The sequence below is a fragment of the Schistocerca gregaria genome, chromosome 8 (genome assembly GCF_023897955.1).
Source record: "Schistocerca gregaria isolate iqSchGreg1 chromosome 8, iqSchGreg1.2, whole genome shotgun sequence".
Lineage (NCBI taxonomy): Eukaryota > Metazoa > Arthropoda > Insecta > Orthoptera > Acrididae > Schistocerca > Schistocerca gregaria.
Genome location: NC_064927.1, coordinates 202,380,523 through 202,395,347, shown reverse-complemented (window position 1 = coordinate 202,395,347; position 14,825 = coordinate 202,380,523). Strand labels below are relative to the sequence as shown.

At 34.7% G+C, this 14,825-nt stretch overlaps 1 protein-coding gene across 3 annotated transcripts in view; it reads right to left on the bottom strand.

The window, feature by feature from the left end:
- Positions 1-1,013: 1,013 nt before the first annotated feature.
- The window catches only part of LOC126284992 (sex-lethal homolog), a 97,394-nt gene continuing 83,582 nt past the window's right edge, over positions 1,014-14,825 (bottom strand). For all 3 annotated transcript variants that reach the window (XM_049984281.1, XM_049984282.1, XM_049984283.1), the window contains one exon: positions 1,014-1,206. In XM_049984281.1, the coding sequence (XP_049840238.1) occupies positions 1,022-1,206 (185 nt within the window). In that variant the 3' untranslated portion in view covers positions 1,014-1,021. The remainder of the gene's footprint in view (positions 1,207-14,825) is intronic.

Genomic DNA, 14,825 nt, shown 5'->3' with positions numbered 1-14,825 from the left:
AGATAAGACTATAATTCAGCTTCTTTTTCTCCTTTCCATAACCTCGACTTTCATCAAACCTATCATAACATCTCTTTCGAAAACGTCACTATTTAAACTGCAATTAATTCAGGACCACTGCTGAACAGCAAGAGTTTGGACATAAAATTAGCTTTAAAAATAATAAACCAATCAGACCCATGACTCGTTTCCAATGTTTATCAAACATTAATCTACCTGATACAATAACCTGAAAATAAATGTGTGTTTTTTTAATAATATAGGACCAAGAAAACAAAAAATCGATTGGATTTATTATTATTTTAAATCTACTGTAATTCACTGTTAATTTTGTTTCCCCTCACTTTAATCTCACGAAATGCCAAGTCAACCACTCATATTCTCTAAATTTGGCTCTCTTCACAACCTTCCTGTTATCTTCTCCTCTTTGCTTTTTGTTATTTATGAGTAATGAGGAACATTTGAAATTACATACTAACATTCAGTACCTGCTGCTGCCATAAACATCACAATGGCAGACTGGGGCAGCAGCTGTAATATTACGAAGAAAAATTTGTGAAGGAAGATTTAATAATGCTAATCATACGTGATCAGCATATTTTCAAATGACTGAGCAAAACAAGGGGACAAAAACAATATTCCTGAGTTTGAATTTTCAGTGATAATAGCATAAAATGCCTTCAAGAGGGAACAACTATGGATTTATAGTGCTTTAAAGTGTATTTATTATTTATGGTAAGTAATGCATTGCAAGGAACACTGATGAAGTTTCACAACAGCTTTCGTATCTAAACATGCGTTTATATTCTCCCTTTGAAAATAAAAAAATGCAACAGCCATAATGCAAAAAATAAAAAAATAAAGTTTCAAGGAACAATTTGACATTTTGCACACAACACTACTCGTCTGTAAATGGAATGTTACTGAATTGCGAATTTAGTATAATTTTTTTTCCAAGAATCAATACAAAGAAACTAACAGAAAAAAAATAAAAATAAAATTTTTTTACTAACTGTGACTGTTAATTCCAGTTGTACAAACTGTATCCTCCACCCATACCAATGGGATTATATCGGTTATATGTTTTATCTTGTCTCATGACGCCTGGTTGTCCTCCAGCACTTAATACGCCTGCTCCACGAGCAGCAACCCCCGTTCGTGTTATTAAACCTCCCCGTGCACCACCACGAGCAGTAGTTCCGCCGCCTGCAAGATCACACTTTCAACTTCCCTGACCTTTACATGGTGGAATGAGGTTCAAACACAGAAGTAATTATTGTGGCACTGAGGATGAAATACATCTTATTCTAAAAGAAAAAATAACAAACATTACTTTTTTCCTTTGGAAAGAAATTGTTTTATTTGAAATAATCACGTACTTAGCACCAAACACAACCAATTTATGTCCGATGGCTATCGCCATCTGTCAGAGAAAATACAATATTATACATTTTATTTACTTTTAGAGATAAATCACAGCAACTTCCTTAACCTGAAACTAAAAATAATACGATGAAGTCTAAGGTAATAAATTATACCAAGTTTTTCACTTGCAGAAAGAAGTACACAATGCAAAGATATGTGAAATGGCTCTTCTTTAATTACTATAAGGTAAATTTTCCCATATTTCAAGGACAAAATTCTGTACAATGAAATAATTATGTACACAAATGCTTTTAAGAAAGTTACAAGGACTATATTGATCAATATCTGTGCATCTATTTTATGATGCAAAATGTTACGGAGAGAAGACATTTTATTTTTAAGGCCATTCGAGAAAGAGAGAGAGAGAGAGAGAGAGAGAGAGAGAGAGAGAAGATTTAATTTTTCCCCACCAACTTACAGACAAAAAGTTCAACAAAGCTCATAACTATAGTTTAGTGAAAGTAAAATGCCACAAAGGAAAGTAATGGTCTTCTGAACCCACTACATGTTGTAATAAGTGTATCTTTATAGCCCATAAGATGCAATGTAAAACAGCAACAGTCAACAACATAACTGCTATGCAAACTCATAATGTAATCATAATCTACTTCAATAACAATTACTCTTAAGTTACAGGTTTGGATTCATATACATATATATTTTACATACACACAAAAGAAGTTTCTACTATTCACTGATGGGCATATTATACCTAACACTGATGAAACAAACAGAAAAGACACAAAAACTGTTCTGGTAATAGTTGCAATGAATTCTTTTCAAAGCAACTTGTACTGTTCATACATTTGTATGTTCTGTGAATGACATAGATTGTTATATAGGGTAAGATTGCTGCATATTTTGACCATGGGATGCTTTAAATAACATATGGAACAATGTACAAATATAATGACAGGCAAGAGGTTGCTTACAAAACTAGCTGTAATATGCTACAACTTTTCAAAATGGTTGCATTACTGAACTGAAAATACTGTTTGTTTCTGTACCTCAAGATTTAAGTCTGAAAATGGTATTTAGGCATTGATATTCTCATCTTTATGTGCAAAGTATACTTGGGGACCATAGAATGTGTAACTTTCAATAACTTCTCTGTTACTGAAAATTAAAGATTTGTAAATGCATCTGGAAAATTCTAATCTACTAGTTTGCTTTGTGTCCATTATCAGGACAATGTGAATTTATCAATTTAGGGAGTTAATGTTAGTCCTCTGTAGTCATTCAGTGAGTTTGGCAGAGTACTGCTAAGGACGGCTAAAACACAGTTTTCCAATGGCTCAAAAGCAAAAGAAAGAACAATAAACAGAGAAGACATCCATTTTCATGTCATTCTGGAGCAAGGAAGGAATAAATAAAGCAAGAGGGCGAGGAAGAAAGATAGTCTTAGTAACATAGAAAGAAATTAAACCAAAGGATTGTTAAGACTTCAACAACCCACATGAGCAAAGAGAACATGTTTATTTAATAATCTTTCATAGTTCATTTCAAAGTTAAAATTGTATTCATTAACATGACAGTCTTGCACTTTAACTGCTACAGCTATTACCAAAGGATGCACAACAGTTTTCTAAGTTAAGAAGATTCCTAAAATGAAATTTCACCCACATACATTGTTAGGAAGAAAACTTTCATTAAAATGCTGGGTAGCAGTTCCACTGCAAGAGCATCATTCACACAAATGAACACAGTTTTATTTTTGAAATAAACCACCAAAGATTATTGACTACAAACTTTTACCAACCATGGGATCACTCCACATTTTGATTATTGAAGTCTCAACAGTCTTTAAATTTTATTATCTTATGTTTGCAACACATTTCTCTTCATAAATATTCCTAACCCCTTTGTTCGGATATTTGTTTGTTTGTTTGTTTCTATCATTTCTTTCTTTCTCTCTAGCTATCTATTTGTCTGTCAATCTACCTATCTTTTCTTTCTTTCTTTCCTCAATTCCTTCAGAACTATTTGCAAACTATTTGCAAACTATTTGCAAACTGTTTTTTTCTCTGTACACTTATGAGCATGGAATAGTGATTGTATATTGTAAAGGAAGATACTTAAAATACTTAAAATTAAAATTAAAAAGCACAGACCAGAGCCTAAGGTTCACAAACTTTGCTTCTACATGCATCAATGCAAATTCTCACATCTAAGTGCAACCAACACTAAAGGATAATCAAAGATTGAGACCAATTGCAAAAATTCAACCTTTATGACACCTGGAACCCAGTTATTAACAAAGAGGCTCTGTGTCACTGTCCATAAACTCATTACTCTCTTTTGTGACCATAAGGAATATGAAATGTCCAAATTCCAAAACATTCGGTTCAAAAGAATAAATACAAGTACATACTTACGAATTTCCAAAACAGGAACAACGGGGCAGAGCAGGCTAACATAAACAATCTCAGAATAAAAATACTGTCTAAATGAAAATCATGCGAAACACCAATTTCAAAATAAAATAAAATAAAATAAAACAAAACACCTCATGACACTCCACCGCAGCTACTGAATTTCTCTGGCAATAATGAAGCTTGGCATTCATTTGATATTTAATGGATATTGTTGTAAAAGAGGAAAAGCTGTATATGTCAGTCACAAAGAAACGGGATCAAACAAATGATCAGTCTAGAAACAATGTTGTGTGAAATATGCCTATAGATTACTTCCAAGCAGCTTTACTTATCTCCAAACTGTATCTTCCAAATAAATAAATAAATAAAATAAAGCAATACAATATATTCTTCATCAAATTTGAAAATACACGAGATGCTAATTTGCTTCAGTAATAAGAATTTGCATACCCACACTGTATGTATCAAGCAAGAAGTTCTCATTTCTGGCAGCAAATATAATAACGTCATGATACGGACAGGGCCTTTATAATATAGTACAATTCATTTACAAGATACATTTAATAAGAGCTTATATATTTTACCATTCAGGTACATATTAACTTTCTTATGGGCACGCTAAAAAGATTGCAATTATTCTTCATGTTCATTTATATTAACATACGAAATGAAGATACCACATTGAGCACACATGGTCAAGTGTTTTCTCTGTATCATTAATAATACATAAATAATTTCATACTTTTCCACAATTCAAACCTAGGTTAACGCCATATTAACATGTTTCAATGTAGCATGTGCAGTTATTACTTTATGTGCTTAACTTTACTTCTAACATGAACTGGATCTTCCTTGAAGTAGATTGCGAAGGTGAGATACCAAAGAAAATTTTAGCAATGGAATAAGACTCAGTAAAGATGAAACAAACTGAAACTAAATTCCAGATGTGTCTGGTATAACTTGTATTCAATCAGTAACAGATACGAATGTTATTACGTAACTAACAAATACAATAACAAGCATTTCATCATAGAAGTTACAACATATATCTTAAAATGAAAAAGTCAAACACACTGAAAGCCTGCAATAGGAAGTGCCGAAACAAGTAAAACAAATCAGACTCTCAAAGCAATATATATCACATAAACAGGATGACATTCTTATGACAGTGAGACGAACTGAGAACCAAACTAAAGTTCAAATCATCCTCATTAATTTTTTGGGGAAATATGGGAGTTATAATCTACAAGTGAATAGTAATGTAAGAAATAACATACAAGTGAACCACAGCCACAAAATAATTAATCTGAGAAATTAAACACAAACAATATGAAATATGAGAAGAATAATGCTAAAGAATTTGCTGTTGAAGGGCAAGTGACCATGTAACAAATGACAATTTGAAAGCAGTCAGCAAGGCAGTGAGATGACAAGAATGAGTGAGAACCAAACATATTCAAAAACTGATGAGTGCATGAAATGTACTCAAGATAAATTATTCAAGGACGGAATGCAAGCCAAATAGAAGGGATTATTTCTAACACATGAAGCACTGGTTCAAAACTTCCATTTATTCAGTCAATTTTTCAAGTTTGTCACTTAATACGTAAATTATTAGTGGCTTCCAATGCCCCAAAACTGATTTGTGTGTGACTTTCCTTTTGTGTGCTGTGACTGTGTAATTATTCTGGTCTTTTCTGCCAGTGGATTTGAAAAGTTTGCAATATAACAGAAATAACTGGCACAGAGATAAAGAGAGAAGATACTCTAACTAGCACGTAATGTAGTCAGAGGTGTGTGTGTGTGTGTGTGTGTGTGTGTGTGTGTGTGTGTGTGTGTGTGTTTTCTGGGTAGGAAAGGGAGTGGGTTAGGGACAGCTGTGTTTGTAGTTTGCACTGAAGCTGGAAGAAGAGCAAAAAGCTAGAGCAATTGTAATTATCTCTAAATGTACCTCTGTACCACCAATCATGCAAGTGCTGTTGAGTGATCATATGCTATCGTCTATTCATACAATGAACTTTCCATTACTGAAAGATCCATCCTAATATTCATGACAAATTATTTACCTCTCAGACTCTATGGCACTTATATGGAAACAGACAATTTATATTAAGACACTGGCACGCAAGTACTCCAAATGCAGAAAATACAAGGAAACAGTACACTAATTACGTACAAAAATATTTAAAGAGATAAGTTGAGAAGAGTCCAAGCACAAAGACAGGTTTTGAACTGAACCAGCATTTGCTGAGGGGGAGGGAGGGGGGGGGGGGGTGCACAATTATTTCACACAACTCACATTTTCAAAATGAGGGAGAATAGGAGTGAGAAAACAGAAAATAGAATGAAGTGAAATGTTCATGCACCTATGTTAGTTCTCATCAATAACAGGTCCTTTTATGATAATGATCGTAACTCTATTTTATAAATTAACAATATCAGGCAAAACGAGAGTGTTTTGGAGAAGATCAGTTCATTATAGCTGTTAACAGTATAACCACTACAACACTATCAGCACAGTTAAATATGTATCTAGCACCTGTATAACAAAAACAGACAGAACAGAAGATCTGATATATAATATAGCCTTTATAGTATATTCAATCCTTTTAAACAGAATATGAAATCATCATTGCTCGAGCAATGTATCTTGTGCTCAAGTTAAAAACTAATACAAAAATAAATGGCACTGCTCAATTTCATTATCATACAATGCCTCCCACATCTTCCTCAAGGATGCTGTATCCACTTACTCCACCCTCAAGACTTTTGAGGAGTCTTTTGCATTTCTGTACTATGACAATGCTGTTCTGTGTTGCATAAAATCACAAGCATACATGTTCCAGGCTAATGTTGTGATAATGGCTTTGGTACAGCCTTAATCTCATAAAAAATGACTATATGATTATTTGAAATATACTGTGGATTCTGCAATATTTAAAATAAATTCCCAATACATGACAGCACTTGTCAGAGATGGTTTCAATAACATAATGCACATACCTCTATAACTATTGGTAAATTGTTACGCAAAATCATTCAATGGATTTTATCAGAAGGGAGAAAGTGGCCCTAGCATATGACTAACCACTACTTTACAAAATGTATTTCAAACAAATTGCCTATTAATATAATTGCATTCAGATGAGTTATTACAAAATTTATTTTGAATAATCCATTCATTAACAACTGCTTAAAAATTAATATTTATCTCGTACTACAAATGTCAATGTTCTGCAAAAACCTCTTTTGAGGACAAAAAGAAATAGGAAAGACAAGAACAAGAATGAAAATTAATGCTCTTCCAGTTATTAAATAAAGTGGATAAATAAAAATTTTTGTCTTTCAAAACAGCTGCAAATCTTTTAAATATGATTCTTACAGATTACTTAAACCAAAATATTGAAATAAATAAAGAGAAAGTTTTCCTTGTGATATATTACAAAAATACTGTACAGCAAAAACATATGTTTTAAAATTCTCATCACATGTTATGTCACTAAATGTCTCTCTCAGTTTAGTACATAACTGAATACAATGCAAAACCAAATTTTGGTATCTTACTTGCTACAATTCTAATACTTATGAGTACAAGAATTTCTTTGCACATGATGAAATAATCTCACAATAACATGTAATGAAACATTTTCCTAAGAGTTAACAGCAACAAATTAACAGTGCCAGGTGTGCTGTTTTCACATTCACATGAGAGATACCAGATCACATCTTGACAACATATATGTTGTTGCTGACACAAACAGAGAAGCTTTCATTGAAAGTTACCCTAAATCAGAAATTACTGTTTGTTTATCTGTTTCTTTTCAAACTTTGTAGCTGAAGCCAATTACTGAAAGCAGCTGAGCATTGACAAGCTGTAAGAACATTGAATGGAGACTGCAAAATCAATCAATACTCATATTATTTATAATTATGTATTTAGAATGTGTCTAATACTGATAAATTCCTTTTTTTGTTATACAAACCATCAGCTCCTTTAAAAAGGCATATAGGGAAAGGAAAGAAAAAAACATAACACATGTAAGTATTTAACACATGTGAAAATAGTTTACTAGATTACACTGTAAATATAATACTAAGAGTTGAAAGTATGTGAATTACTGAAGAACTAAGAGTAATAAATCAAAGATATATTTATACATATCATACATTTTTAAAATAAGGCTATATAAAGTAAACACAATATTGAGAGAACCTTAAAAAGCAGACAAGTACTTCTTGCTGCAAGACAACATGAAACTATATTACTGATGTTCATGTTTATTATGCAAAACTGATCATATTTTGACTGGACTCCCATCTCCCTGTAGCAACTAGAAGAAAGCCTTTGACAATCTCTCTCTTAAAGTAAAAATGAGCCATAAATAGTTAACAAGCCTTTGACAATCTCTTTTAAAATAAAAATGAGCCAAAAAGTTAGTACAAAAGTCAATCTGCACGAAGATAACGAAATAATTCTGTCCCGTGCCTATGTGCACATATGTTACACATATCAAAACCGAAGAAAAAGTTATCGTTCAGTATTTTGGAGGGAATATGCAGTACAAGAGTAATGCATGCTGAATTGACACAATTGGTATATGTTCAAAAAGAGCGTAACTCTTTGGAGTGCAGGAGCGTAACTCTTTGGAGGGCAGGCATCATCGTAACCTACCACACATGCAGGTGCTTTGAAAAGGCGATGGTCACTGTGGCTAACCATATATTTTTTATATTTTTTTTTTCAGTTTACCGCTCAGAGGTTCTCTCAACTAACCAACCAATTATTGACTGAAGTTTCACCAGATGACAGGAGAAACACAGTGCAGTACTTTTGCCATGTATTTACAGCATGAGCTGATATTTCATGGATTGCTGTTGTTGTTGTTCTTGTTGTTCATGAAAGTGTTTAGTGTCTCTCTGTAGCTCTTACTTATATGGCTAGTAGCACCGGCCGGACTTAGCCGCTGGAGCTCTCATGCTCACAGTAGTGACAGAAACAAAGTCCCTCTCAAGGTCACCTCGTGACGTCACACAGCCAGAGCGCGCAGCCACTACTCAGTAGTAGACTTAATAATGACACGAAGTGCCCAGTAGATATTTTTTTAGGGATCAAGGTAATATCATTTATTAAAGTTTAAACATCATATAATAAATCAAGCATGGTAATATATAGTAATATCACCATTTACAACACTTCCATTAATACCACTAGACTTAACCCAAATATAAATTCCATCATCTGAAACAAGAAGTCTTCTTCCTCTTGTCCTTATCCACATAGGTGCAGTAGTCTCAATGTAGTTGGTACTCTCCATAGTATCAACAATTTCACGAAGTGGCTTGGACAAGAGTATAGGATTGTGTATGAATTTGTGGCAGCATTAACAGAGTAGGAAAAGACCTACAGTTACTTCCAACAGGATGGAGCAGCTGCCAATGTAACCGGCCGAATCTTTGAGTATGTTTACACAATCTTCACGCCTGACGAAGTTGTTAGCAAAGGTCAGTCTGGTCACAGTCCTTGCAGGCACTCCGATCAACAGATCAGTCAGTGTGTGACTACTTTGTGTGGGGAGCCCTCAGGTCTAAGGTGCATCACAACCACCCTTATAATCTTCAAGAACTGCAGGAGAACATTTCGAATGAGAATGCAGCAATTCCAGCTGTTCAGCTTCGATCTGTCTTCAGCAACTTGCTGAACAGGATCCAACAGTGCTGAGAGATGAATGGTGGTCACTTCCAACATCTGCTATAGTTAGAGTACTAACCTATTTCCTTTCCTCTGCTGTGGCTTCTTGTACCCTGGAGCTCTGCTCTCTGGATCACTTTTATTTGCCCCTCCCTGTATATATGTATGTAACAGTTTCAGCAACTGAGGTCAACTGGCTGTTGTACGCGTCATCAACTTCAGCTGATGGTATTGTCTGAAGATGGCCAAGTATAGGCCAAAATTGGTCATTTTAATAAAGTACCACCGCAATCTAGACTGTTTTTTCACCGATTTTATCTGTATTTACGTGTTGACCTTCAATAAATCTACAAGTGGTATTACTTTTTATCCAAATACAATTTTCTCTACTTCACATATGTATTTTTGTGTGGTTAGTGCTGCTAACTACCACCCTTCTTCTCCATACAGTATGTCTCACCAAAAAAGAAAAACAGAGGAAGAATGTTACCAAATAGTTTTGACGAAATTCCTTCAAATGACAACAGTGATGAAAGTGATGACAATGACTCAACATTCACCACGGGCTGTGCAAGTTCTAGTCTTGTTTAAAATCGTGTCTCGAACAGTAGTGATTCTGAGGATAACAGTGAAAGTGATGAGACAAGCGAAAACAATGTGGTGTCCCTCTGTTCCATCAACAGTCACAATAAACTGTAACCAAGAAACAAGAGTTAACCAAGTGCCATTATTTATTTTTATTGGACAGGGTGGTATGGCTGCAGAAATAAAGAACAAGCTGAACCTAAGGCTATTTGATTTACGTTGCGAGATTTTTGATGGAACACACATAAACCACATAATGTTTCAAACTTATTTGTATGCAACACAGGCACTCAAATCTTTCGTCCTCACCAACGAACATGAAATAAAAACTTTTATCGAAATAAATCTTTACTTGGGACTCACTAACTAAAAGAACTAGCTACAGAGATTACTGGAGCATAATCTGAACCTAGGTGATAGTTTTATTTCTATGTTAATACCAGCAGAAAGTTAATGAGTAACTTACACCTCAACGATAGTTCGGTGACTCCCGACAGAAACAGTCGGGATTATGACACACTACGCATAGTATGTCCATTGCTAGATCATTTGAACAGAAAATTCGAAGACTGCTACACAACCACACCTTGATGATGCAGGTTAAATTCAAAGGCAAATCACCTCTCAAACAGCACATAAGGGACAAACCTATCAAGAGAGGATACAAAGTGTGGATGTTATGTGATGAATCATCATACAACTTAAGCCTTTATATTTATACAGGAAATGTTTCTAGAAGCAGTGTTATGATTGAAAGTGGTTCTAAATTTAACCAGTGATCTTCATGGAAAGAATCATATTATTTTTATGGACAATTATTTTACATCATAAAATCTGTTCAAGAACCTAAAATCTAATAGTCTGTGCACTTGTGGAACAATAAATCCCAGAAGAAAACATGCCAAAAGTCAAAGAGGAAAACGAACTTGAGAGAGTGGAATTCAGTTACAGAATGAGTAATGATGGATCAGTTATCTACAGGTGGAAGGATAACAGGGCAATCAACATGATTGCTACATGTCATGCACCATCGAATGTGTCCACAGTATCCACACAGATAGAAGATGGAACAATAACCAATATCACTTGACCTCTTGTGTTGGAAGATTACAATTCCAGTAGGAACTAAGCGGATAATTTTGATAGACTGAAGTCAGACTATGCTACAGACAGAAAAAGCAAGAAATTGTAGATGATACTGTTCTTTCCCTTTGTAGACTGCTTTGCAACAAACGATACATTCATAATGGCATTATGCACAAGGAGAATGAAATGGAGCAGTTCTCCAATAAAGACTTTCGTTGAGTGGCATGCAAAAGTTTGTTGGCTCCAAAAGTAGTTTCAGTGGTTGCTTCTTCTACCTCTGTATACAAAAATAATTTACCATCTCAGATCAAGGTACACAAGCCATACACAGATGAAAGTATTTGCCACAAAAGCACGAAACATTGTCCCATTCACTTGTCTAAAATAAGTGGAATTTCCATCATCATCATCATTATCATTTAAGACTGATTATGCCTTTCAGCGTTCAGTCTGGAGCATAGCCCCCTTATAAAATTCCTCCATGACCCCCTATCCAGTGCTACCATTTGTGCCTCTTCTGATGTTAAACCTATTACTTCAAAATCATTCTTAACCGAATCCAGGTACCTTCTCCTTGGTCTGCCCCGACTCCTCCTACCCTCTACTGCTGAACCCATGAGTCTCGTGGGTAACCTTGCTTCTCCCATGCGTGTAACATGACCCCACCATCTAAGCCTGTTCAACCTGACTGCTACATCTATAGAGTTCATTCCCAGTTTTTCTTTGATTTCCTCATTGTGGACACCCTCCTGCCATTGTTCCCATCTACTAGTACCTGCAATCATCCTAGCTACTTTCATATCCAGTGCATTCATTATGCAATTTCTACATCAACAAAAAACCCCAGTCCGAACTCTGTGGATGTGTTTAGTGTGCAAAGTATCTTTGTGCCTGAGAGCCGACAAGAACCAATGTTGGACCACTAACTATCGAACTTGTATACCGTAATGGGATGATAGTTATCTGAGGTGCCCACATTTAATGCTAACATTTTTTATTGTTAAGGTGAATGTTTACAAACATACTAGAGAAAACATATTACAATAATACAACTTAAGTGTTGCTAGTGGCTCAAATTTGAAACATGTAAATTATTGTTCATGCCCTCTACAATAAATATTTATGGCGTTTACTTGCCCCTCAAAGTGTTAAAATACAATCTCAATCATATGACTGAATATATACAGACCAAATTTAATGGATAAGGATATAAACAGAGGGATTACAATGATTAGGTAAGTATATCACAAGAATAACATTAATAAACATTTTTACAAGTTCAAAAAATCATTTAGTGTGTAATCACCTTGTAAGCTAGATTGTACATAATTTATTATGTGTAACTGAAGTAGCCTACATTAGAGTACTTCATGTACTTCTTAAGAGCTTTCCTTCTTTTTTTTAACTTTTGGTAACAGTTATACAGAAAATAACGTCCGGATTTACATAACTAACAATGCTGCCATAGAATACTGAAGGTCAGTGATATGAACCCCATGAATGAAAGACCTTGTCACAGTGGGGTAGCTTCCATGCCACGAGACAGATAGTTGCACTGTAAGTACAACTACACTGAAGAGGTGTCTGTATAGAGACCATACTAACACATGGTTATTGAAGAGGGAAAGCACCCTTTTCAGCAACTGCGGGGGCAACCGTCTTGATGATTGAATGATATACCTTTTAACATTAATCAACATATATATAATGTGGGAATTAGTTCAGAGAAGCAAAACAAAATCAGACAGCAGTAATACAGGAGAAGGTCCAAAATGATAAGGAAATAGGAATGTGGGTGAGCTACTATGAATAACAAAGTGAATGCATTATCATAGCCAAGATAATGGTAGAACATGTACTGCAAAGGGGAAGATACCTAGAAGAATTTTCACAACAGTTTATTCATTTGTAACACTTGGATTAAGAATAATAAAAGACTTTTTTATCCATGGAAGAGATCTGGAGACATCACATGGTTTCAGGCAGATTATATAATTTTACAATGAACAGTACCAGATAAACTGTTGACAGGCTAATTAGTAATGTTTCTTCTTCACTAAAGCTTGTTTCACTATAGCCGAAACAAGCTTGTACTAAAGCCAAAAAGAAAACATTATACAATGATAACATATTTTCTGAAACCAGATTTCAAACTTTAAAAAATTTCCAGAGGCAGATGTGCATTCCAATCATAATGTATTGGTTATGAACTACTGATTGCAATTGAGTGAACTGCAGAAAGACATGGAATTAAAACAATGCGACCTGTAAAAGTTGAAACAACCAGATGTTTCTGAGAGTTTCATAGAAAACATTAGGCAACTATTCATTGAAACAGGAGATATGAACATAATAGAGGACCAAATGGGTGGCTTTGAGAGATGGTAAAGTGAAGATGGCAGGCAAACAACTAGGCAAAGACACAAGGCCTAGTATAAATCCTTGGATATCACAGGATACTGAATTTAACTGACAAACAGGGAAAAATATACAAATTCACCAAGTTAAACAAGCAAGAAGGAATATAAACAAACAAAAAATGAAACTAACAGGATTGTTAAATGGCAAACAAGAAATGACTAGAGGTGAAATGCAAAGACAAAATATGTGCCACTATCGGAAAGATAGAAGCCACCTATAGGAAATATGAAGAAACCTTGGGAGAAAAGAGATGCAGAATACCAAGATCTTGGACGGCAGGCCAGTACTAAGCGAACAAGCGAAGACCAAAAATTGCAAGAAGCATATAGAATGGTGATACAAAGAAAATGAACTTTTAGACAATAATGTGGCTAGTGAAGAGAAAGTAAATGGAGATAATACAGTGACAAGAATTTCACAGAGCACAGAAAGACAAATTTCACAAGGCTCTTTAAGACAACATTCTCTCATAATTATATAGGTCCCTGGGAGAACACAGCAGATGGCATGAATACACATGAGGCACCTGACATACCCTCAGACTATAATAATACAAATTCCAAAGTAGAAAGGTGTGAATATTACAGAACCATCAGTTTAATAAGCCATGGTTGCCAAATACTGACACACAATATTTACAGAAGGAAAGAAAGACTGGCAGAGGTTGACATTGGAGAAGACCAGTTTAATTCTTGAGAAATGTGGGAATATGTGCAACAAAACTGACCTAGATTGGAGAAAGGCAAAACCTATGATTATAGCATTTGCAAATTTTAAGAAAGCACTGGAGAATTTTGGCTGGAGCACACTCTTTGAAATTCTGAAGACAGCAGGGATAAAATGCAAAGATCATAAGGTTATATGTGACTTGTGAAGAAACCGGACTGCAGTAATTAGAGTCAGAAGTCATGAAAGGAAAAGTGTAGTTGAGAAGGGAATGAGACAAGCTTGTATCCTATCTCCAAAGTTACTCAGTCTGTGTAAGGAGCAAGTAATATTGGAAACAAAGGAGGAATTTGGAGAACGAATTAAAGTTTGGGGAAAAGAAAAAAACCTTTGAGGTTTGTCAATGACACCGTAATAATGTCACAGACAGCAAAGGATCTGGAAGATTAGTTGAATGGAATGGTCAGTGTCTTTAAAAATTGTTTCAAGATGAACATGAACAAGAGTAAAATAAGAGTAACGGAATATACTTTGATTAGATCGGGTGAGGCTGGGGGAGTAAATTAGGAAATGGGACA